This window comes from Battus philenor, unplaced genomic scaffold (genome assembly GCF_028537555.1).
Source record: "Battus philenor isolate CCGP_79_NKW_IND1 unplaced genomic scaffold, ilBatPhil1.0.hap1 SCAF_5, whole genome shotgun sequence".
In the NCBI taxonomy this organism is placed as follows: Eukaryota; Metazoa; Arthropoda; class Insecta; order Lepidoptera; family Papilionidae; genus Battus; species Battus philenor.
The window spans coordinates 13,672,393-13,697,316 of NW_027181715.1; the positions used below are offsets into that span (position 1 = coordinate 13,672,393).

Here is a 24,924-nt window from a genome sequence, read left to right on the forward strand (position 1 = left end):
AAGTCAATTTTTTAATAATAACTTTATGGGTATTTAAATACCGATTTATACAAATCTACGTTTATATCGTTTTTAATTATAGGTTATAATATTTACTTAAATAATTTCAAAATAAGTTTGATGACTATTACAGAATTTGTATTGAGAATAATATTACTGTTTATTTTCTAATTGTTTACAACTCGTTTGATATACACATTTGCAGTTTACATAGATATAGAAACAAAAAGATATATAACATATTGCAATATATATTTTAAATATTTTATAGAAATATTAGTGATTTAAAAACAATATCCTCTGTTTCCATCATTCCTTATATAAATATGGACATAAGTACATATTTCAAATGTGTGTTCAAAATAATCGTGAATAATTGTTGATAAACAAAAAGGCGAATAGAAATATTCCAAGCTGATATTTATTAAATTATATAATAAATATGGGCTTGGTTTTTTTAATTTATATATTATTTAATCGAATAATTAAATCACTGTGTGTGTTAACCAAAACTAATATTGTCATACAAATATGTTTTGTTTGTTCTCATTGTAATTTTTTTTTATATAAAACCATAATTTTGGACAATGTTATTCTGTTTAATATATTTTTCTCTAATCTTGATATATTTTGTGCAAATAATTATATTGTCTTTATTTATTATTAAAACATATATATTTCAGCTTATACATTTGTTAATGTTACCATGTAATAGGCAATTATGGTCATTATAGTATTATAATTAAGTAAAAATTAATAATAACTAATAAGGTAGCTTAAGTATGTAAATAATTATATAGTGAATAAAAGTAACTTTTATTATATAAAATTATTATTTATTATATCCTGAAAAATACAATAATATTCTGTAAAGTTCAAAACTAAAAATAAATTCGTAGTTAATAATTAATGCGGTATGGATAGGATTATTAGGATTTTGGTCTTTTAAAGGAACATTGGTAGGTTTAAAATTTCTTATATATAAAAGGTTAAACATAACTCAATTGCAAGTTATCTACTAATGATTGGATTCTCTGTTAATGATGAAAGGTTTGTGATTTAGAAGTAAGAAACTTAAGGATAACTATAACATGCATAAAGTTTTCAGCCATCACTTCTTTAGCACCTGAAAGCCATAATCCACAATTTTTTTTAATTAATAAACAATGGTTGCATGTAAGGTAGAGACTGTAAAGAGGATGACTCAACAATTCCACAGCTGCCATGGCCAAATACTTAATTGTAGGTACAAGTTTGCTTATGAGATATTGGCCTTGAACTTTTTCTAAAACAAAAGCTGATCACTTTTTTTTCGTTTTCAAGAACAGACACTTCCTCTCTTAATTTTGAAAGTCATTTTCAAAAATTATAATTAACATTATTAGGTAACATTATTTTGTAAATAAAAGAATAAAACCAACAAATATTAGACAAAAAGTTTTATTTACAAATCAGGTCTGCTTAATACTAAGGTACATCTTGCCGTTGATGTTCTGCTTCACCGGGTTAATGCGTTTTAGGATCTGCGTCATGGTCTCTACCAGGCGCTCGCTGCTGACGCCCGTGCGCTTGGACTTGAACTTGGTAAGCAGCTCTGTCGTGGTCATGGGCTTGCGAGCCAGGTACCTGCGCACAGCTTCTTCCGTCACCCCGCATTCGCTGAAAACACACACACATAACCAATCATTGTGAACCTGGTATGTGTTTTATAACATCATCATTATGTTAGCCTCCCCCAAAAATCGCTACGATGACTGCGCTGCCAATATCCAGCGACTTCCTGACCTTGACTATATTGTCAGTCTTCCTAGTGGGGGGCCTCCCGACACCGCGTCTATTGGCTCAGGATTCTAGCAGTAATTTGTTCTGCATGCTATGTGGTCTGTTCACTGCCAGTTTAAGTTACCAATCCGCTGAGCAATCTGAATGAGTTATTCCTGATTCTCGTATAGAGACAACCGATAAGCGTAGCGTAGGATGTTTGGTCATAACAAGGACAGATGACCTTATTAAATTCGTCATAAAATGCTGGATGCAAGCTGCTTCTAACCGGTCTCAATGGAAATGTATGGGGGCCAATGTCCTGCAGTGGAAGTCTCATAGCGGAAATAATAATGAAAATAACTCACGTATACGCAGGGTCCAGCTTGGTGCGCTTGGAGGGGGGCTGTGACCCAGCTGCACTGGCTGCATTAGCAGCTGCAACAGCTGCAGCCGCTGCACTCGAGCCCCCGCCCGCGCCTCCGCCGCCCGGCTGAGGCGTACCAGAGCGCGATGTGCTTGCCGATCCCGGAGCTGTATGCGAATATACACCTTATGTCTGTACTTTTAAGTTTTACAGTTCATTAATAATTGCTAACAATAGCTTGCTCGCTGGTAACCGACGAGTTACCGCAGCTCGGGTACTTGCCTGCTCGGCAAGAGATCTCGATTATACCCATCACAGCCGAGCGTAGTTTAGGCTAGAGCCGGTGATGGAAATCGGGAAGGACTGTGCCAATAACTCCGGATAATATAGGAGCCAGCTTAACAGGCGTCTCGAGCGAGGATTGAATCGATAGTGCGTCTTTGGTGGACGTGCAGGGTTAGTGTGCCTAACAACTCCCTCACCTGCTTAGAGAGTCAGGCCTTTAAAAGTACTGATGTCAGTGACGGTTAAGTCAAGACCTACTGTAAATAGGTTTCTGCCTTTGGGCGGCTGTACTGTGCCCATTGGTACCTAGCGGTTGGTAATTATGGGTACAGTATGACCATGGTCAATTTGTAATCACCGGCTTCAGAAAAATTGATTATCACCATCATTTTATCTGTAAAAAGTTAGGTGAACATCGGCTTCCTCCTTATATTTCTACAACAGTGGTTGAAAGCGGACACTGGACTTTCTATGGCTGGAATGATGATGAAGACAGGACATCTGTCGGCTCAGCTAGTTATTAATGAAAACCTATAAAAAAATCGTAGTTTCTCACCTGAGGAATTCGCCACGGGAGGATTCTTGTCACTACTCTTGCTCTTCTTCGGCTTCTTGTTGCTGCCTTCCGGATCCGTGTCGGAGTCGGAACTAAAGTCACTACTCGAATCTGTTGGGCAATTTAAAAAAAAAAAACATCACAATTTTATAAAGTACCCTAATACTCTCTATAACACGGTTCTTTTACAACGCGATTTTATATCCGTACTATAGCTAGTGTATTACTTATTATACGTTTTGTGGGCAACTGTGTACTGTATTATATATTGTCTCCGAGTTATGATGTAATAAAGTGTAGTGTTGTGGATTTGTAAGCAATAAAATAGATTAGAAATTAATTACTAACTCTACCATATATACTCTACTACTACTATATATACTCCTCTTTGTATATCATGAGAAGAATGCTTGAAGTATGCAATTTGATAGAAACTAGATCAGATTGAGCTGCCTTATAATGGCATCGTTTAATTTAAACTTACAAGGAGTCGAAACATACCCTTATCTGAAAAGAGCCTTCAACAAGTGTCTTAGTCGTAGTCTGAATTTATTTTTTTGAGATCACATAACTTTCAAATGTTTGATATGTAATCTGTTCAGTAATGTCATTAACAAAGTCACCTTTCTTGCCATCTTCAGTTTTCTTCTTGCTCTTCTTTGTCAGCTTGCTAGCACGCTCCTCTCCTTCTTTCGTAGGCTCATCTTCCTGCTCCGACTCCTGCTTCTGTTCTTGTTCTTCTTCTGAATCCTCATCTGACGTCAGCAGTTTCCTATAAAAACATTAAATTTACATATTCAGCAATTTGAACACACAATTACGTAAATACTGAGAGCAATTTGTTGGACCAATGATTTTTTTTGTTTTATAGCCCCCGCTATTGGGTACCTCTCGTACCCCTATCTTGGCGTGGATTAGGGACTTTTATTACATTTTTAGTAATTATTTCACTTATAATTTTATTGCCGTTCTTTTTTTTCATTCATCATATTTAACATTCCTTTCTCTCATTCTACAATTCAGTCTGTCTTTCTCAATCATTCCGTTTCTTTCATCCGTCCTCAAACACTGCAGTTATATCTATTTCTATTTACAGCTTATTACAGGTTTTATATTTTGATTTACTTTATTCTATTAAGTGAATATCACAATTTTATTACAGTTTTGTTTTATGCTATTTGTCGGACCAATGATATAGGCAGGGAAGTCGTGGTGATCTTTGGGGGAGACCTATGCCTTGGAGAGCAATTTAAAAGCCACTGCGTTCACAACTATCTGCATTTACATATTACCTGAGTGCATCCTCTTCCGCAACTCCTTTGAGCTCCTTGTTTGCCTTTGTCTCATGGTCGGATTCACTGCAAAGATAATTACAGATTTTTAAATATAATATATGAATGGTAGGTTTAAGCGAAAAACTGATTGCCACTTGGACCTTAAGATCCTGGATTGAAGACCACAGACTGGCAAGCGCAGTGTGGGATGTCCACCCAAAAAGTGACATACAACTTTATTCATGCATCCAATCGTTCCTAATAGAAATTAGTGGGGTGTGACCTAGGTCCACCGGTGGATATCCTAAGGCTGAAATAATGATGATGGGAATTACAACATTTTTGAAGCAAAGTTTATAAACATTTATTTTTCCTGCTCTCATCTTAATTCTCTAATCCTTATAGTTTCAGAGATATTGTGATCAGGCAGTACATAGTTGTAAATTTCATATATGTTATGAAACCTAATGCCCATTTAATTTGAATATGCACATGAGATATTTGAGAATAGACGGTTTAACGTTTATCTATATCGACCAGATCGCAACTCGCACAATATAGTTTAATGGTAGATTGATAATTAAACGCAACATTAGCTTTATTTGAAATGTCACTTTGTAGCACTTCTTCTATAGTTAAAGCGTAACAAAAAGTTTTGCATATTTTGGTATTAGCACTGCAATAGATATAATTACCAAAGTGCTACCGAAACCACCGTGCCGCGCCTTAAAAAAGCATCGCAAGATAGTAATTGTAGAAAAAAGAGCTTTAGAGCCACAGCTGTGAGCGTTGACGGTGAACTAATCAGAGACAGACACTTTCCACGTCTCGCCCCGCGCATATCCAAGGCGCGGTACAGCGATATCGGTACTACTATATATTAAATGATGAAAACCCAAACTATCGTCTAGATAGGTTCACAGGTATCTTTTTTAAAAAAAAACGAATAACACTATTTTTGTGAAGAGAATTTACCTTTCCGATGAATCAGAAATATAGTCCCTCTCCCTTCCTTCTTCATCTCCGTCATCACTCTCTTCGAAAGCCTCATCGTCTACTTTCTTCTTTTTCTTGTTTGCAACCGCTGTAATGTAAAACATTTTGGTCAATTGAGAAGTAAACATTTGTTCACACAAGTGTTCATAGTTTACCTATTATCCAATCATACACAGAACAGGCACTGGCACACACAGAAGCAACATAAGTTACTTATACGTAAATAAAGTACATCCATAGCACATATCAATAAATACATTTTTATCTAAATTCCATTTTTGAATTAAAACTTTGGAGGCGGCTTTCTAAATAAGTCGCTTATAGATCAATTACCAAAAAAAATTAATTTCAGTCTTAAGTTGTAAATAAGCTAACTAATATTACTTTACTCAATTAATTAATACTCTCGCTTAATACTCAAAAACACATTTATAAAGTGTTTTCCTCACCAATCCAACACTTCTTTACACGAATACTTGAAGATACAATCTTTTTGTATTGACAATAAATTTTAATTAATACTCATGCGAGGAATGGAAAAAAAATGTAATTGAAATAACCTTTTTTGTCCTTTTTCTTCTTAGCGCCCGAGTCACTGTCGTTGTCCTTTTCTCCAGGCTCGGAGCCGTCGTCGGAATCGTCGTCCGAATCGATCCACTCGTCCATGTCTGATATCTTTAGATCTAAATAATAAAAACATTTTGATTACCCCGTACACATATGAACTATAATCATAGGATCGTTAGGAAATTCCGTGCCTTACAATGGGCGTCTATCAGATGACATGATGATAAAAGTAATATGTAACTGTTCCAAATACAGTACCCTTCTTTGCCTTAGATCCTTTAGGTTTCTTCTCATCAGGATCCTCTCCGTCGTCCACGCCGTCCTCGCCGCGCATGCGCTTGCGGAACATGAGTGAGAAGTAATTTATTACTTTGTTGCGTCTGTAAATTGAAAGACACACATATACTTTTAAAATTTTTGTTATTACATGTTTAAAGTAATATATTATTTCAATAATAATATAATATAGACATCTATTCAAAATCATTATAACATTAGTGTTTCATACGGCAATTTCACATAATATAACCTCCTGACAGCGACCATAGATGGCGCTAGTAATCCAACGCGGGTAGTCGTACAAAATGGCGCCACTGTATTGTGAAGGGGAAATTTATCAATAAAGAATAATCAACGTAGGCTTGACATATGTTATTTTCTTCTTCTTAGCGCTTTCCTCGTGACTAATGATCTTTTTCTTTCTCTAAATTATTATTAAATATATAATTATTGCTTTCTTTAATCATGTCATGTATGGTGGTATAGCACACTTTCGGAACTGATTCAGTTTAATCGTTACTCCCTTTTACCTTCTATTATTCTATAAAGATGTAATTTGAAAGCAATATTAAAAGTACCTTCCGAATTCTTGTTCAGCCTCCTCGGCCGATAGTGCTTTATATCTCTGAATGGGTTGGAAATTGTACCTGTAAATTAATCAATATATATATATATATATATATTAGTGTTACAATTATTAACAATTTATATTAATTAATAATTGTTAGAAAACACCATTTTAAGATAACATCATTTTTAACTACAAAATCTTGGTATAGCAAATTTGTTGGTATAGCAAATGTTGGTAAATTTATTTTACGAAAAGTAATTGCTGTCAGTTTTCATTTTAAACATCTATAAAGCTTGATTCTAGTAACAAAGTAGCTGAATTATTAAAAATATTAATTTATACAAATGCTCACCACTCTTGCAATGGATACGCATCTATAGCACCATCCGCAGCATGAGTAAACACATAGTATGCTGCATTCTCAGAAACTCCGCCTTCACGAATCCCTTTGAATCTGAAATATAAGGAGTTCTAAATGCTCTTCCTTCTAAATGTATTAATGTGACATGTTTCACAATTTCACATTATTAATTGGTTAAATGTGAATTAATAAATCAATTTTGTGATCAATGTTTTGTGATGAAACTAACCGGTGCAGTTGTTCAACGACAATACAAACTGCCCCACATGGATAACCAAACGCGCAAAATACAATTTAAACTGTCAAATGCGCGAAGTCCATTGCGAGCTGTCAAATACTTTAAATTTCAACACTATATATGAAGTTTCTCAAGTTTCTGTCCAATTTTCTAACTTATAGGTATCTTCTATAAACTATTAAGCTTGAAAAACATTGTCATAAAATTCATTTGTTTATTTCACATTTAATCTATTAATAAATTCATCACTGCAAAATATTACATTAATTTTTTTGCTTTGAATGCTAAAGGGTAATAACTTCTGTATTTAATGGAATCAGGCGTTATCTTGCGGAAGTCCATCCTATGTAAGAAAAGGAACAATATTTAGCCACTTCCTTCTACAGGCACTAATTGGTGTAACATAACTCCTGAAGATGCCCCGTGGAGGGGTGAAATACGTGTTGAGCGAATTAATGGTGGCAGTTGTGTAATTCGCATTGTTTGGCGCATACGCATTTATCAGCGGGCTGGCGGGCGGTGCACTCCGTTGCACAACTACCACTGCATGTGCAGAAGTGGCTAAATATTGTTCCTTTTCTTACTTAGCAATAACTTCTGGTAGTACAGTTTATCAGGACAGATAGTTTATAATAACAAACATACAGACAAATGATGTTGGGATACTTACTTTTTGCCAGTTTTGCCACCAACTTTTAATATCCACGGCTGGTCTTCAGGTTTGTACTTTCGAGATATTATACCAAACTTCTTTCGGCGCGCCTCTTCACGCAGATCTCGACCATACTCGGAGCCTGCACCAAACCTATGATTTATAAATGTTAAACATCATCATCATCTCATCATTTCAACTATAGGCCATGTCCACAGCTGGACATGTGCCTTTACCATAGATTTCTAATAAAAATGAATGGAAGTAGCCAACATTAAGTGTTATTTGATGACCTTAACAAGGGCATCTGTTCCTGAACCTCAAGGTCTACCACTTCAACTTGTCAGTTATTCAATGTTGTATATATGCCGACCATAGCTAGGGCTCATGAAGCAACTATAAACTTACTAATTGACGCCAAAAGTTAGACATGTTATACATATTGCAATATTTTACTCTGTGAACCATTTAATCTTGGAACTGTAAATGAATTCAAATAGTGTGCAACATCCTCAAAGTGACTATGAGTTTGTGGATTAAGGTTATATACAAAAGTTAGATAGAAATTCAAAAATCTTGTTTTCACTCAAAATAATATTAAATGAACTTATTATTAGATTTGTTATTTCTTAGTTATATAGAAGAGCAGTTTTAAACACAGGCACTGATGCTTTACCAGTCTATAATTTGTAAACAAACACCTTGTAAAAGATAAATATTTTTTCTTACATTTATTATCATTATGTTTGGATTAGAAGACAAATTGGCAAGTTGACAGTGGGCAGACATAACGCACAGAACAGATATCAGAAGAGGCCCTAAGGTTCTGGAGTGCAGACTATAGACATGTAAGCAGTGTAGGATGACCACCAAAGAGGACAAACTGCATTGTTGAGATTGATGGAATACATATAGCCCACTTCCAACCAATGCTATTGGAAATTTATGGAAGAGACCTATTTTGAATAGTAGACATTCAATCACTGACATATTGATGATGATTACTACTAAAAGGAAAAACTGCATAGAGAAATAGTCTAGTGTTGTATAGTATAAATCTATTTAACTAAAAAAATGATAAAGCAGTAATGTTTAAAGGGTGACATGACCCATTCACTTCACATGCAATAAAATATACAGAGTAATATTATGTATTCTTATATAGATGACTAATTATCTTACCCCTGAACCCCTAACTGGTAGAATTTCATAAAATTCATTCTAAGCTGACTTCTACTCAGTGGCAGGAATCTTATCAAACTTTAAGTTTCTAATTTTATAATTGCAGACATATTGTAATGAGTCAGTATATAAGTGAAAATCTTTTTATGTTAATAGATATTTAAGCATTAAGATAAAAAAGATCCTTACTTAGGCATTTCTTCTTCAATCCCCTTGAATTCTTTGATGTTGTTCTCACGCTCCATTTTCACATGAGTCCAATTTGCAAAGTCAACATTTAATGTGGCATTGAACCTCATTACATGGTATTTCTTTTTAATGTTTTTAGGCACTCGTATTTTGAACTCTTGCACAGCTGCTGACTATGGGAAGAAAATAAAGTTTTGTTAGTCACAAAAAATTTAGTCCTTTGATTTAATTGTGCAACAGTTGAATAACCATGGTTTTTGTCTGTACTGGAGATTATTAACATCAAATTACATACGTAATCATCAATAATTGCTAGTAAGTAAAATTTTCAAATTCCAAATACGCAAATAATATAAAAAACAATACATTAATAAGAAGTTGAAAATTCAAAGAGTTAGCTTGAACTAATATAAAACTTGTATAATTCTTAAATTAGAATGTGTTACATTTACAAAGCTAGGTTATAAAAACAAAGTATATTACAATTATATCAGAACTGTTAATAATTCACATAAATAAGATAGAAATATAGTACCGATCCTCCTGGAGTCGTCATCATTCAACGTTGTACTTTTACTTTATATATAAAAAATAGTTGATTTAAAATTCCTCCTTTTCGATTTGTTCTTACGTTTCTAAGATCTTTTTTGTCTACATAATTTTCACTAAGTATTTATTTATTAAATAACTGAGATAAAATCATAAAGGAAAACTACACATAATACTTATAGCCTGATTTCTTATGTCAAAATATGTTCCGTTATACAGCACCAGTTTTGACACAATAGCAAAAATCAGGTATCCAAAAATAATTTCTTAAATATTCAATGACATCAAGATTTATAAAAATATTATCATAAATCAAATTAGCCATTTATCCTATGGAATATTATACATAGAATTATTAGTTTCGATCCTTAACTATATCCATTACGGTAAAACTGATCGTATTAGTCAAAATGACAATTGTGTTGCGATGTGTTCTGAAAGTTAAGTTAATGTTAATACCAATAATATTAAAAACAACAAATGTTTATTTTTTATCATATAATTATTATTTATCTATCCACGTTTCGCTCAATATTTTTTTTATTTTTAAAAATCGATTAAAACTGGTGTAATAATTAAAATATGCTATGATTTTAATAAAGTGAAGTGATACATTGTGATTTTGGAACGTGTCCTTTGTGACTAACGAGGATACACGGCATGCTAGTGACAATAATAAATAATCTATTGAAATTGGGACACTAAATAGTAACTGTAACTATCATCTAAGATGGGTAAAAAGAAAAACAAAAATAAAATGAGCGGTGCAGAGAAAACCGCCGCTAAAACTGAGAAAAAATTAGCAAATAAAATGAAAAAGGAACTCGCTAATTTAGGAGAGGTTATTATCAATACCGAAAAAAGTATATTAACTCTTTGACTGACCTTTTTAAAATACGTAAAACTTTAATACTAAATAAATGTATTTTAGATCGGTTATGAGTAAAAAAAAATCTAATTTCTAGGAAGATATAGCAAAAGTTGTAGCTGAAATAGAACGCGAAGAGGCTAAACGGGCTGCAGCTACTGAAAAAGCTTTACCAGGACCTCCATCTGCCCGAGCATATGCCACTCTCACACCACACCCTATTAACAATGAACTTATTTTGTTTGGCGGAGAATATCATAATGGTCAAAAGGTAATTATTTGTTTATTGTTAATGATAATCTTCAAAAAACCTTAGAAGATTTTGAGGATTAATGCTTGAAGTTTTGCTTTAAAATGTTCCTATTGTTGCGGATCTGGTCTTTCATTCATTAAAAGTAAAAGTAGTGTGAACTAGTAGATGCCACATATACTTCAGATTTTTAATCTCAAGCCATCCCTGTATTGCACCACTTTGGGTAATTCAAACCCATGACTTATTTTTGGACATCAATCATTAACTAATGGGCTATTACTTATTATTTTGTTTGGGTTTTCCCTCCCACTGCATTTTAGGTGGACATAGATTCTGATGATTCTATTAGATTTGCTCCAAATAAATCTTCTTGATCATAGTGAGTCCTCTAGTCTATTTTCACACATCTGTTGCCTCTCCAGGTACTCCTATTAAGAGGAAGAAAAATGTCCCCTTACCTCATGCTTTTTTACTTAACACAACTTACTTCTCCGAGTCTATCTCCTAAAAGCCAATTGGACAAATGAGTTCTCTCAAGTACAAGTGCGACCCCTTTGAGTTAAACAGGGTGCATCATAATGCTAACAATAATCTATCTCACTCCATCTCTGGTAGGAAGTAGAGGCGAGTGAATTAGTTCTGCTCTACCACCCATGCTTTATAGCAACTGCCTCTGGTTAAAATCAACTGTTATATAACCTGTTCAAAATTAACCTTATCCTATTAGTATTATTTGCAATAACCTAAGAAGTTATTGTGTTGTACAGTATAAAAATAAAGATAACAAGTATTATTTCATTACTTTCCAGACTGAGGTGTACAATGAGTTGATATTTTACAACCCAGTGAACAACAGTTGGCGGAGATTGAAGGCACCTGGAGCTCCACCACCACGCAGTGCTCATCAGGCTGTTGCTACCCCTGCTAATAAGTAAGTCTTTTGTTATAATATACCTCTCTCTCCTGATGCAAGATTAGTTTAGTGCTGCTTGGTTGTGAAAAGAAGCCTGCAAATACAATCAAAAAGAAATACATAAACTCAGTTCTATGTTTTTTTACAATTACATTTTAGCTTTAATTAAGAAGTATATTATCTGAAGCAACAAGACTAATTTTAATTTGTTTATAACTTAATTATTAATAAAATGTAATTTTTTTTTTAATTTAATCTTCCAAATCAATTCATCATTTATCCACTTCAAAGTAATCTCCGTCCAATAAAAGATACTTTTGCCAATACTTTTTCCTCCTTGAAACAGTTGGAATAGGTTTTATATCCTCTATAGTTTTAAAATAGCATTGCGACATTTGGCCTTTCAAGTTTGCTGAACAGCCAGATTTTGCATGGGACCAAATCAGGCATATATGTGGTGGTTGTGGAACAATACAACTTGAATTTCTTGAGAGTATGAAACCGACAAAAATTAGACTATACCTTTGAGACACAAAACATCCTACAAAATGGTATGGGCTGAGCCAAATGATATTCCAATTTTTGACAAACAGACAGCAAATGCTATAGACAGTTCTATCAACCATGGAAAATTAATTGTTTTAAAAATTACCTGCCTTTGTAATGCCCGAGCATTGTTTTAAATAACAATTACACCTTCCTTTTTGATTACAGTATATATTTTAGTGATATGGCATTTTTTTGAAACTGCAGAACTATGAAATCATTTTTAAAAATAGATATTAAGTGTTTACTTAAACCTTGTCTTATAAAAGAATCATATTGTTCTGTATTTAAAATCTATTTTATTTAATTCATAATTTTGCTTGTTTCAAGCAACCATTATAATCAAATATCAATCCAGTACCACCAGTAATTACTACAGTGGTCTCTAATTTTAGCCTATTTTAGGCTATTGTCTGATCATTAATTTAAAAAAAAATAACTTAGAAAGGTAGGCTTAGTAGCTTTTAATGTGACAAGTATGGAGACTTCAGTGTCCTCCTAAGATATAGGGTCATGATCAACCATGTGCATGTTTTTTTGTTTGATATAATTTATTCTTTATGTTTGTTCCTAGGAAAAGTAATTTCTCGACTTTTAAACAAATAATTTTTGTTGTAAAGTGACCACCATCATTGTTAAAATGTGATTCTCCGTTCAAAATCTAAAGAAGTGGTCACCTCTTCAGCATGTGTTCATAAATCCCAGCCTTGGTTACAATTAGTTTGTCACTGTTCACAGTTAATAATGCCTTTCCCTTTTTAACAGAGGTGAACTTTGGGTGTTTGGCGGTGAATTCACAAGTCCATCAGAAACGCAATTCTATCACTACAAAGATCTGTGGTGTTTCTCATTGGCTGAGAAGAAATGGGAAAAGGTGGGTTATATTAACTATATAACTCATTAGCTGACTCTAAAATTTTTGAGCTTTCAATGGCAAGCCAATAAAAAAAATAATTAAGTAAAATAATTCACGATGATCTCTCTTCATGGATTTAATTTCAATTCAATTTCAATAATTCAATATTTAATGATTACTTAAAAAAATATTTTTTTTATATTTTATATATTTTAGGACATAAAATAATTTAAGGGTTGTAATTCCATCACCATGCTTTTTACACATACATGCTTATTAGTGCAACAACTCGTACAGACAGTTGAATGAAGGATTTGGATGGTCAAATGAATTTCAGTCCAGTGTTAACTACAACTTGATTAAGTAATAACTTGTTATATTGTAAATCCTAATTTGTAGCGAAAAATTTTAATTATTTTCTCAAAAATATTACTAGCTAGACTTTTAAAAATCTGTATTGAATAATTATAATTAAAAAATATATTTATTGACAAAATTTTGGTTTAACAATTTAAAGCTAAATTGTGATTGCTTGCTAACATACTGTTACTGTTTCTTTAATGTATTTATTTATTTTAAAAAATATGTGTCTACCATACAATAATCAATTTTCAACAATTACATTATTTTAGAATGTGGTTATGCCCATAATAAACATTTTAATATATATTTGTAAAGAAACTAGTCTCTTCAATAATTCTGTTTCGTATAGTGCTGCCCTTATTTAATGTCGGTAAAGCAGTAGTTGTTTAACCTTAACACTGCATAGATGGCGCTGTTAGTAATGGTGTATGATGGCGTTCATTGGGGTCGTCGGTCGGTAAAGCAGTGGATTTTTTGTGATGCGATAAAAAAGTATGGGAGAATAAACTTTGAAAAGGAATCGACAATTTAAATAATATCTTTAAATGTCGTGCCTCTATTTTTAGAACAACGAATCATTGTTTCTTTCTTGAAGCATAAAGCTACATAATCGCGAAAAATTGTCATAAATATATATATACGAGGGTGAATCAAAAAATTCTTGGAATCAATATTAAAAAATGCAAAGATTTAAATAATAATATTTTATTTTCTACATAATCTCCCTCCAATGCAATGCATTTAGAATAACGCGTTTCTAACTTCCTTATTCCTTGTGAAAAAAAATTATTTTCTTGACTCTCGAAAAAGTCCTCTACGGCAGCTATAACCGCGTCATTATCGTGAAATTTTGTTCCACGAATTTCCTCTTTTAATTTTGGAAATAAGTGAAAATCACTTGGGGCTAAGTCCGGAAAATATGGTGGGTGGTCAAGGAGATTGAAGCCAGCACAGCGGATTGCGTTGAGCGCAACTTCCGATCGATGAGCAGGAGCGTTATCTTGAAGGAACAACACGCCCAACGACAGTTTTCCACGACGTTTTTCTTTAATCGCTTCACGCACTTTCGGGATTAAATTTGCATAATAGGGTCCAGTAATCGTCTGGCCTTTTGGCATGTAATCAATAAAAAGGATTCCTTCACTATCCCAGAACACAGAGGCCATAACTTTGCCAGCGGTAGGAGCAACTCGAAATTTCTTAATGGATGGAGAGGATGGTCGTTTCCAAGACATGCTTTGTCTTTTAGTTTCAGGATCAAAATGGTGGACCCACGTTTCATCCATGGTGACAAGACGACGGCAAAAATTATCCGAATCACGCTGGAACATTTCGAGATTACGCTTGGAAATTTCCAAACGTCGCTTTTTGTTTTCGTCGGTTAACATTCGTGGCACCCATCTTGCAGACACTTTTTTGAACCCCAGTGAATCAATTAAAATGGATTAAACTACCAAAAGATATCTTTAGGATCTCAGCTATATGTTTTATAGTCATTCTTCTGTCTTCCAAAACCAGATTCTCAACCTTTTTGACATTTTCTTCTGTAATGGAGGTTGAAGGCCGCCCAGAACGCGGGTCATCTTTACAGCTTGATCTACCTCTTTTAAATTCAGCCACCCAGTACGCAACCGTAGAATAGGGTACAGCATCACCCCCTAATGTCTGGTGAATATCCAAAAAAATTTCCTTCGTAGACATTTTTTTCAAACTGAGATAAAAACAAGTGACAGTCTGCATAAATATAGTGTGATAGACACTCTTTAATTTGAATATCGAACTTGATCCAAAAAGGTTTCATATATATGCACTTCTAAGAACTTTTTGATTCACCCTCATATATATATATATATATATATATATATATATATATATATATATACATACATAGAAATAGAATTATCGAAGAAATACTTGTTTATTGAAATATTCGTTCTATGTTTAAGGTGGTAGCACCAAATTGCCCATCACCAAGATCCGGACATAGAATGGTACTGCTTGGCCGCAAGTTAGTGGTGTTTGGTGGATACTGTGACGATGGACGGGAATGTCGTTACTTCGACGACCTCCACGCTTTCTGCCTCGATACGAGATCTTGGGAGAAATTGTCACCGACTGGACGAGGACCCAGTGCGAGGTCTGCATGCGTCATGGTCCCGGCTGGGAATGAATCTGTGAGTGATATAAATACTAAATTAATTTCCCAATTTTTAAATTTATTTTAGACGGCATGAAGAGCATAGAGCCACAGTGAGAAAATTAGTTTTAAATAATATAGACAATTGAAAAAGGATGGGTAGACCACACCGCGCAGCACAGATGCTGGCACCTTAAGATCTTGGAGTGGATATCATGGAATCATTCAGCCATAAGGTGAATAGACTACTTTGTTAAAGTTGTCAAGATATGCGCTTATGTCCAGCTGTGGACATCCTATGGCTGGAATGATAATGATGACATGAAAAGTTGAAGTAGAGACTGATCTCCTTCCAGATGGAAGGATCTACTTTGGGCCATAGATGATAAAATTACAAAGGTGCATATAGTGGAACATATTGAAGATTTATATTGATTATTATGAGACGATTATTATATTGTGAATTGAAGTTCCATTCAGTTACAGAATTACCAGCATAGGCCTCTGCCAAAGATCGCAATGATCATCGGTCTAACGCTGCCCGCATCAAGTGACTTCCCATGTACCTTGACTACGTCGTGTGTCGATCACCTATCGTGGAGTCTGCCCATGCAACGTCTACCTGCTCATGGTCGTCAGTCGAGAACCTTACGGCGAGAAGAACCGTTGGCTGCACGACTTTGTGCCCCGCCTACTGCCACTTTAGACGAGCAATTCCACGAGGTCACTAACGTGGTGACTTTGTTCTATTTTCTTAGCATAAACAGCTGCCCAAGTGGCAAGAGTTTACGGGTGTGAGGAGGCAGGGCGCTGTGGGCTTTTAGCCTAAAACCTATTTGAAGGCAGCGATGCTTGAGGGCTCCCTGGAGCGTCTGGGCCTTTATATACTACAATTTCAACAGGGTCGAAACTAGACTACTACTCAGCCGATAGACCACTGTAAAGCATAGGCCAATCCCAAAGATCGCCACGATAGCCGGTCCAGCGCTGCCCCGCATTCAGCGACTTCCCTTGTCCTTGACCATGTCGTGGATGCAACTTCTCCTGGCTCGTGGTCGAAAACCTTTCAACGCCAACGAATTTTGTACGAGCGATGTACCCCGCCTACTGCCACTTCAGACTCCAAATTTCTTATTAAATTTCACAGCGAAGCTCCGAGCTTAGCTCTCATCGTTGCTATCTGTGTAACCTTTGAGCCTAATGATAATCAAATAAATATTTGTTTGACAGCTCATAGTGTACGGCGGGTTTTCGCGTGTGCGTGATGGGCGTACGGAGCGCACGTGCACGCACACCGATATGTTCCGGCTGAGCGCGCGGAATGGGGCGTGGTCGTGGCGCACCCTCGGGGGCGGGGGGCGTGTCGCGCGCTCTGGTCTCGCTGCTGCGGTCAACACGCACGCGAACAGAGCTTACGTCTTCGGCGGAGTGTGTGTGAGTATTATTTAAATAAATAAATCATTCATTTATTCATATTTATCTCTCGGTGACAGACTGACCATTTTGCATTGATAAAAGAGATATGTTTCATTAATTAATTCCTGAGATGTGGATTGGGGCTGAATTATTATACTTTAGATGGACAAGAGGTATACCATTCTTAAAATTAGGAACTACTGTAAGAAAAACATTCGTCTGTACTAGGGGTGTCCAAACTGTGCCTGCGAGCCATATTCGGCTCTTTCAACGATTATTTTTGGCTCCAATTGATTGTCTAATTATTTCAATATTTGAATTTATATTACCTATGACAGCTCCTGAGGTATCAAAACAAATTACTGGTGTGAATTATTATTATTCCACCATAAAATTAGCGAAATCCAAACACCGATCTTGATTAACTAACCGGCATCTTAAGTATTATTAGGAGTGCTGTCATATTCGTGTGCCATTATATCTAACTTCAATATACATATTTTGTACTTTGGTTTAAATAATTTCAATAAATATGATTTTTGTAAAAAAAAATCATTTGTGTTTTTAAATGTGTATTTAATTGCGGCTCGAAAAAATTCTATTTTCAAAAAATAACTTGCACTATAAATAAGAGCTTTGTCACCCTTGGTCTATACATTACTGACTGTCTCGTGGGACATACAAAAAGATACTACCAAAAGTTGTCCTATTACATCCCAAAAAAACAAAAAACTAAATGCGATATATTTCAGAGTGATTACTTTTTTATTAAATATATATAACTTATAATAAAATTTTATAGTTGGTAAATACTGACTGTTAAACTGCATATTTTAAAATTTCATTTGAAAGCGAATTATCAAATTTTTAGTTTCTGGGCATAGGTGGTATATAAGCTTTTTCATAAAAACTTACAAAGACTTAATAAAAAGATGAATGAAATCGGTAATGTGGTTTTAGTAATATTACCATCCTCTTCATGATAGTTGATCGGCTGTGATCATATCGTCATCCATGAATAGGGCTTCTGTGACCCGGGGTTGGACCAAACCGTAATGCACCTGGTGGCCAACTGTCCCGCATTCGGAGGACTCCAAGGGATTCCGAGCTCCTGCTAAGAAAAAAGATTGGTGAGGACAGTATCGCCTCACTAATAAATTACGATAAAGATAGGCCTGCGTTTTTCAAATATTGTGGGGACATAGTTCAGGACGCGATCAAAAAAAAAACAGTACTGAAAAATAACAAAATATGAAGATAGTAATAAAAAAAACATGGATAGGGTTAGGCTCGCTATCCGTAGATGAAAGAAAAACAGTAATCCAGTGGATGGACAGTGGGCAGACCACATAACGCGTTAAACAAATGGCTGCTGAAGTTTTAAGGTCTGGAATGGAAATCTCAGACCTGCAAGCGCAGCCTACGTCTACCTACAAGGTGGAAAGTTCACATATTATGATCCTTGTAAAATTGTCAGAAAACACAGTATCTTGCCGGTAGTAAATAAAAAATTATAATAATTGACCACAGGATGTAGAGGAAACAGAGGAAGAACTTCGCGGTGAAATGAGCGACGAACTGGCGCTGATAGACCTGGAAACTGGAAAGTGGCACGGCGTTACGCTGCGTGCTGAGCAGCAAGCGGCTCCCGTGAAGACTGAAGAGCAGGTGGAGGAGGCACCTGCAGAAGCAGTCACAGGTAAAGAATGTTAACTAGGGTTTTCCGAACACGTCCTGACTTTATAAGAAAACCAAATAGATCTGTTTTTTTTTTGAAAAATTTTCTTAAATGTTTTTTCTATAGTAGTTAGAACGATTCATACTTCAAGGCATATGCCTCCTACAAAGATATTTATGGGGGATATGCCATAATTGCCACACTTGGCAGGCAAGTTGGCGATCACAGTGTGGTGTTATGGTACGCAAATGCTGCTCATCTGGAAACTTGTTTATGAGTAGTGGCAATCCTATATTATGCACAAAGTATGAGTTACATAAGATTGTTTTACCGGAACCGAACCCAAGACCTACAATCGCAAGTCTCCATCATCAACCGATGGGTTACCACTGATCGCTAATTGAAAGTATTTCCTCTTAAAAACCCTCTATATTGAAGTAGGAATTTTTAATACTTTTGGTTTCAAAACTTTTAATTTTATTACGTGATAAGTAACATTATACGGGTTTATATTTCAAATTCAAAACTTCTTTATTCAAATAGGCACATGCACATTTGAATCGTCAATTTTAAAACATTTTAAGTAATAAGCTACTACCAGCACGGAATACTGGTCTGCTGGGAAGGAATAGGGCTTTTTATAAATAAAATTCATTTAGTCATATATACATTGTCAACCATGTAAATATATACAGTTGCCTATAAGATAGTTACTAGTTAAAAAAATGCAAGAAATTTGTCTTTATTATTATTTATATAACCACGATTTTTTAATAAACCTAGGGTGGCCAAACTGCGTTTCTTTGAAAGATTATTTTTGGCTCCAATTGATTGTCGATTTGTTTCAACATTTAAATATATATAACCTGTGTCAGCTTCTGGGAAATCGAAACAAATTACTGGTGTGAATAATTATTATTATTATTATAAAATTAGCGAAATCCAAACACAGATCATAATTAACTAACTGGCATCTTAAGTATTATCAGGAGTGCTGTCATATACGTGTGCCGTTATATATAACTTCAATACAAATTTTGCATTTTTGTTTAAATAATTTAAAAAAAAAAACGATATTTTAAAAAAAAAAATTCAAATTCGAAAAATGGCTCGCGTTACCAAATTGTTTGGCCACCCCTGTCTTCTATCTATTCTAATGTTATTTGGGTGACCTTGAGTCTTCTTTGAGCCCAAGACGATACGGTTAAAAACAACGGTGTTCCATTTATGTGTATATATATATATATATATCTGTGTGAGTGTTTGTAAGACAAGTTTATTGTATTGTTATTATGTTTTCAGTGATAACTGACGAGGTATTCACGATAAAGCTGGGTGGAGCGCCCACGGCGACGACTAAACAGGGCGAAGCCCCACGTGCTCGTGCTCAGGTCCCAAGCGGTCCCAGCGCGCGCATGTCGGCCATGTTGGCATCTCATCGCTCCGTCCTCTACGTGTACGGCGGAGTGTTGGAGAAGGACGACAAACAGTTCTACCTCAGTGATATGTACAGCTTAGGTGAGTGTGAAAGAGGTAGAATATTTATATTACTTTATCTATTCATTTATTTATTAACTACAATTGAATATGGGACTTAATGCTTTTGGGTAATTTCTATTTTTATCAACATAAAGTGATGCAAAGAGACAAGTAGGCAGATGTATAAAGAAAAATTATATAATGATACCTATGTTTCTCAAAGAGATCCAGGTGGAACTCCACAGGTCTATGGGAGACTCGACATTGGCATCACAAAAAACGGGGGTTTTCAATTCGTATGATGGGGGTCCATAAAGTTAGTAACCTGTACCAGCTTTTAATATTGAAGGACTAAAATATAGACTTGATATCAAATGTAGGGAGATTATATTAAAGGATGCTTAGTTTTATTTGTAAGAAACTTGCATATTCCATATTCAATATTGGGAATATTGTAGGCGGTGGTCTATTGCAACCAGCTAAATTTTGAAATTTTTACATATAGAAATGTACCGGGAAATAATTGGAAACCTCATAATTAGAATGATAGTTAATTATTAAAATTTCATTGAAATGTGAGACTTTATGGAAAATTTGTTAAAACAATGTGATGGAAAAACTGTCGGTGTAAATTGTTATATTAGAAGATGCTAGAATTAAAGTACTGTTATAGTTGTTCTTGTATAAGAATAGCATGCTAATAGCGTATATAAGTAAGAAAAGGACCAATATTTAGCTACTTCCACACATGCAGTGATAGACGTGCAACAAAGTGCACCGCCTGCCAGCTCGCTGATAAATGCGTATGCGGCAAACAATGTGAATTACACAACTGCCACCGTTAAATCACTCAACACATGTTTCACCCCTCCACGGGGCATCCTCAGGAGTTATGTCACACCGATTAGTGCCAAACACAGAGTCTCGCATTTATCAGCAGGCTGGCGGGCGGTGCACTTTGTTGCACGACTACCACTGCATGTGCAGAAGTGGCTAAATATTGGTCCTTTTATTACTTAGGATGGACTTCCGCAAGGTAACGCCTGATTCCATTAAATAGCGTATATAAATACAAGCGACTGATTTTCTTACGCGAATAACGTTGTATACTGAACAGTTATATTCCTAATGTATTAGGTGACTGGAAAGTAATGTCGACATATTTTATAGAAAATCCGAGTGATCTTTACAGCTCAGGCATTAAAAATTTGTATACTAAGTGGCAAAAGATTGTTTATAACGCAGGTGAATATATTGTTGATAAGAAATAAAAACTTGTTGAAAATGTAGATGTGTGAATTTAACTTAAGAAAGCGACATTACTTTATGGTACCTTTAATATTAAGTATTGTTGTTGTTGACAAAATTAACATTTAATTTATAGAATATCAAGAATATGTTAGAAAATTTTAGAAAAAAAAATCACTCTGTGTATACCATTAATAAAAAACCAAAGAGGAAACTACACTAAAACATTAAAATTTTTTTTTGTTATATTATTCTTGGGACAAAGAGATATAATTTAATGACTTAAAAAATATTTTTTGTATATTTTAGATTTACACAAACTGAATAATTGGAAGACATTGATAGAGCAGCCATCGCTTCCGGACTGGCTAGGATCCGAATCCGAGGACGAGTGGGACTCCGAAGACGAATCAGACAGCAGTCACTCTGACTCGGAGTGACTTGTCAAATTAAATGTATCCAAGCCATCAGCGATGAAGCAACATACACTTTTACTTAGTAGACTTGTGGGTATTACCAGTCTGAAGAGACTTAGTCACCTGTGCACTTTTCAGGTAGGTATTAATTAAAAAAAAATGCAATTTGCTTGAAATCCATAATGGAACAGACAGATAACTGATCGATAAAATTATATGACGATGAATTAAATAAAAACATGAGAGGCCTATAAGGAGGACCGACGACTTAGTTAAGGTTGCTAGAAGGCCCTGGATTCAGGTAATACGAGACCTGTCATTGTGTCGATATTTGGAGGAGGCCTTGGCTTTGCAGTGGGTGTCTAAATGTTGACATGATGATTGTGATACTTACTTTTGTACGGCCACAAAAAAGACATAGAAACATGTATAACATATATGTGGTGATGCTCGGTTAGAAATAGCAAGGTATTTAGCAAGATAGTTTGTTGAACGGTATTATCTGAACAGCTATACCCTTTCCTACCCCGTATATTATGTAAATTATATATATATAGCGCCACAAAAATAATAGATTAATCATAAAATAATTTTTTTATGATCTTCCAGTAGTACCTTAAGAAATTGGTATATAGTGTTATAAGCTTCGTTACTTTGTGAACATATTTCCAACATTTTAAATATGATACGCGACGGTGTTATAAAAACTATTTGTTATTTAAAAATTAATTGTTGAGGGTAGACAAATATTTGAGTCTCATTGAAATGTATAAATAAGCAGTCGCTGGCGTCACAACTGAATTTTCGCCACGCACTGTTCGGATCGCTGGAGACGTTATGTTACAATGTTACAGGTGTTAGAGCTGCTGACATCATACTTTTTTTTAAAAAAAAAACAACCTCGAATTTTCTTTTTTAAAGTGACATCACTTTCTCCCACTAATACTTTGGTTTTGATATTAAATTCCGCTTTTATAATATCGGCTTGCTTATGGTGTTTTCTTTCGATGTAAGAAAAATAATGGACTTTATAGGCATGACGAAGATAGCCTCGTCAAGTGGTATTTATAAGAAAGAGATGTCAGCTTTGCCGAAATAACTAACAAAACTTTGATGATTAAAAAAAAATTCAGAAAAGACAGCCGAAAAATTTCTTTTATTTGACTTCAACTAACAACGTCTTGAGAGATCCGAACGCTCCGACTGTTTGAGTAAAAACACTCCTGTGTGTTCGATAAGTCTGTAATATTCGTCTACCCTCAATTTTAATGTTTAGCTATATGGCGGTTACAAAATGTGTGTCTAACCTAAAAAATGTAGATAATAAATAAAAGTTGTACAATTTATGCAGAAGTGGTAAAACAAACTGTCTTATCGTTCGTGGCGATCTCTAATAAACATGAGAGACATATAAGAAAGGGTAGTTCAGTGGTGTACATAATAAAAAAAGCATAATTCACATTTAAGTGTGTGATACAAATAGTACATATACATAGACTTATATACATTTTACATACCTCTGTATGTAGCAATTCTACAACGCGATCACGTCGACATATAATGTAGCTGCTTCTTCTATGCCCAACTTGATAATCTTAATTTGTTTATTCACATAAATATATACAGATATATATATATCGGAGCTTTGGTTTATACAAGCGTCGACAGATGGCGCTAGTAGCTTTCCGCAATAACGTCTATGTATATATATTATACAGAGCTTTTGTGGGCATGCATTGCTTTAAAAAATTGCAGTAACTGAAAAAAATGTTACTTTAAAAAAATTAATCATTTTGTTACGAAGCAGAAGAGAAAAGCAAGTGCGATCAATTTTATAATGAAAATTTGATTAAAATATTTATGCTGTTTGATAATTTACGTAAAAACTATAAGTGTTGCCATATATTTTTGCGTAGTGACCACATACCTTTTATTTCCAGAGACATGTTTTTAAACATTAAAAATAGAATTTACTTCGATGTATTTCCTCAAAACAGTGACCACTTATCACTGTTTTGGAAGGTAGTATAAAAATAATGACTTCTGAAACTAGCGTGCCCTGAAAAAGCAAGTGATTGTTTGTACAATATACTTTAATTACAGTAATCATATTTTCAATACTTTTTAAGATTAATATCATGAAAATTTATGTTAGCTATCTGGTTAAATTAGCAAATTGTGATTTAAAAAACATCTTTACAAATTCTGCCATGGGAAAATTTTTAAAAGTGACAATAAATTTGTCGAGACATTTATGACTGTGAATATTTTTTTACCAGTATGTATGCCGAAAAAGAAATAATTTAATAATAAGAGTAAATGTTTTCAATCGATATTAATAAATATTTTTTGACATATCTATAAGTTTCTTTTTATATACCTATTTTTAAATACATGATAAAACAGAAAAGTGTACACAGTGATTGATTATAAATGTTAAAGGGATAAAATGTATAGCTTATTTGTTAGTTTCTATTGTAATGCGACAGGCATTACTTCTCGCAGTGCAAATTCTACTAAGACATTTTATTATGAAATCGCTTTTTCTTAATAAAGCGTTTTGAGTCAAGACATGAATTAAATCATCATGAGTGAAATCAGAATATATGAAAGCGAAGGAGTCTAGGAACTGATAGTAAAAATAAAACTACAGCGCACATTTAATTGTTTATTTTTATATATACACGATTACTACGTAATAATATATTTATTTATATAAAAATTCAATTATCGTTTACGTATATTTAAAAATCGGTTGGCACTCGATTCGTAGAAAAAATGCCGTCAGCCCCGAGCGCGTGTCGTGCAATTCAACTTTTTCAATTCGTGATTCATAGCGCAGGACGCCAATAGTAGTGCTAAACCTAATTTACTATTATATATATATATATATATAAATATATATATATATATTAAAAATTATA

At 34.3% G+C, this 24,924-nt stretch overlaps 2 protein-coding genes across 2 annotated transcripts; one reads left to right on the forward strand and one right to left on the reverse strand.

Moving 5' to 3' along the window:
• Nucleotides 1-1,424: 1,424 nt before the first annotated feature.
• TfIIFalpha (transcription factor IIFalpha) lies at nucleotides 1,425-10,014 on the reverse strand. Its single transcript, XM_068772536.1, has 13 exons — nucleotides 9,814-10,014; nucleotides 9,279-9,451; nucleotides 7,926-8,060; nucleotides 7,009-7,110; nucleotides 6,664-6,732; nucleotides 6,065-6,186; nucleotides 5,800-5,922; nucleotides 5,219-5,327; nucleotides 4,262-4,327; nucleotides 3,593-3,741; nucleotides 2,970-3,080; nucleotides 2,130-2,295; nucleotides 1,425-1,659 (listed from the first exon to the last, which is right to left on the reverse strand). Exons 1-13 carry the CDS (start codon nucleotides 9,835-9,837, stop codon nucleotides 1,452-1,454), a joined length of 1,557 nt encoding a protein of 518 aa, XP_068628637.1. The 5' UTR covers nucleotides 9,838-10,014; the 3' UTR covers nucleotides 1,425-1,451.
• Nucleotides 10,015-10,457: 443 nt separating this feature from the next.
• On the forward strand, nucleotides 10,458-22,457 carry LOC137929572 (kelch domain-containing protein 4). The gene is made up of 9 exons (XM_068772587.1): nucleotides 10,458-10,668; nucleotides 10,793-10,966; nucleotides 11,758-11,879; nucleotides 13,173-13,281; nucleotides 15,573-15,800; nucleotides 16,994-17,197; nucleotides 18,710-18,878; nucleotides 20,160-20,375; nucleotides 21,894-22,457. Exons 1-9 carry the CDS (start codon nucleotides 10,558-10,560, stop codon nucleotides 22,022-22,024), a joined length of 1,464 nt encoding a protein of 487 aa, XP_068628688.1. The 5' UTR covers nucleotides 10,458-10,557; the 3' UTR covers nucleotides 22,025-22,457.
• Nucleotides 22,458-24,924: the final 2,467 nt, after the last annotated feature.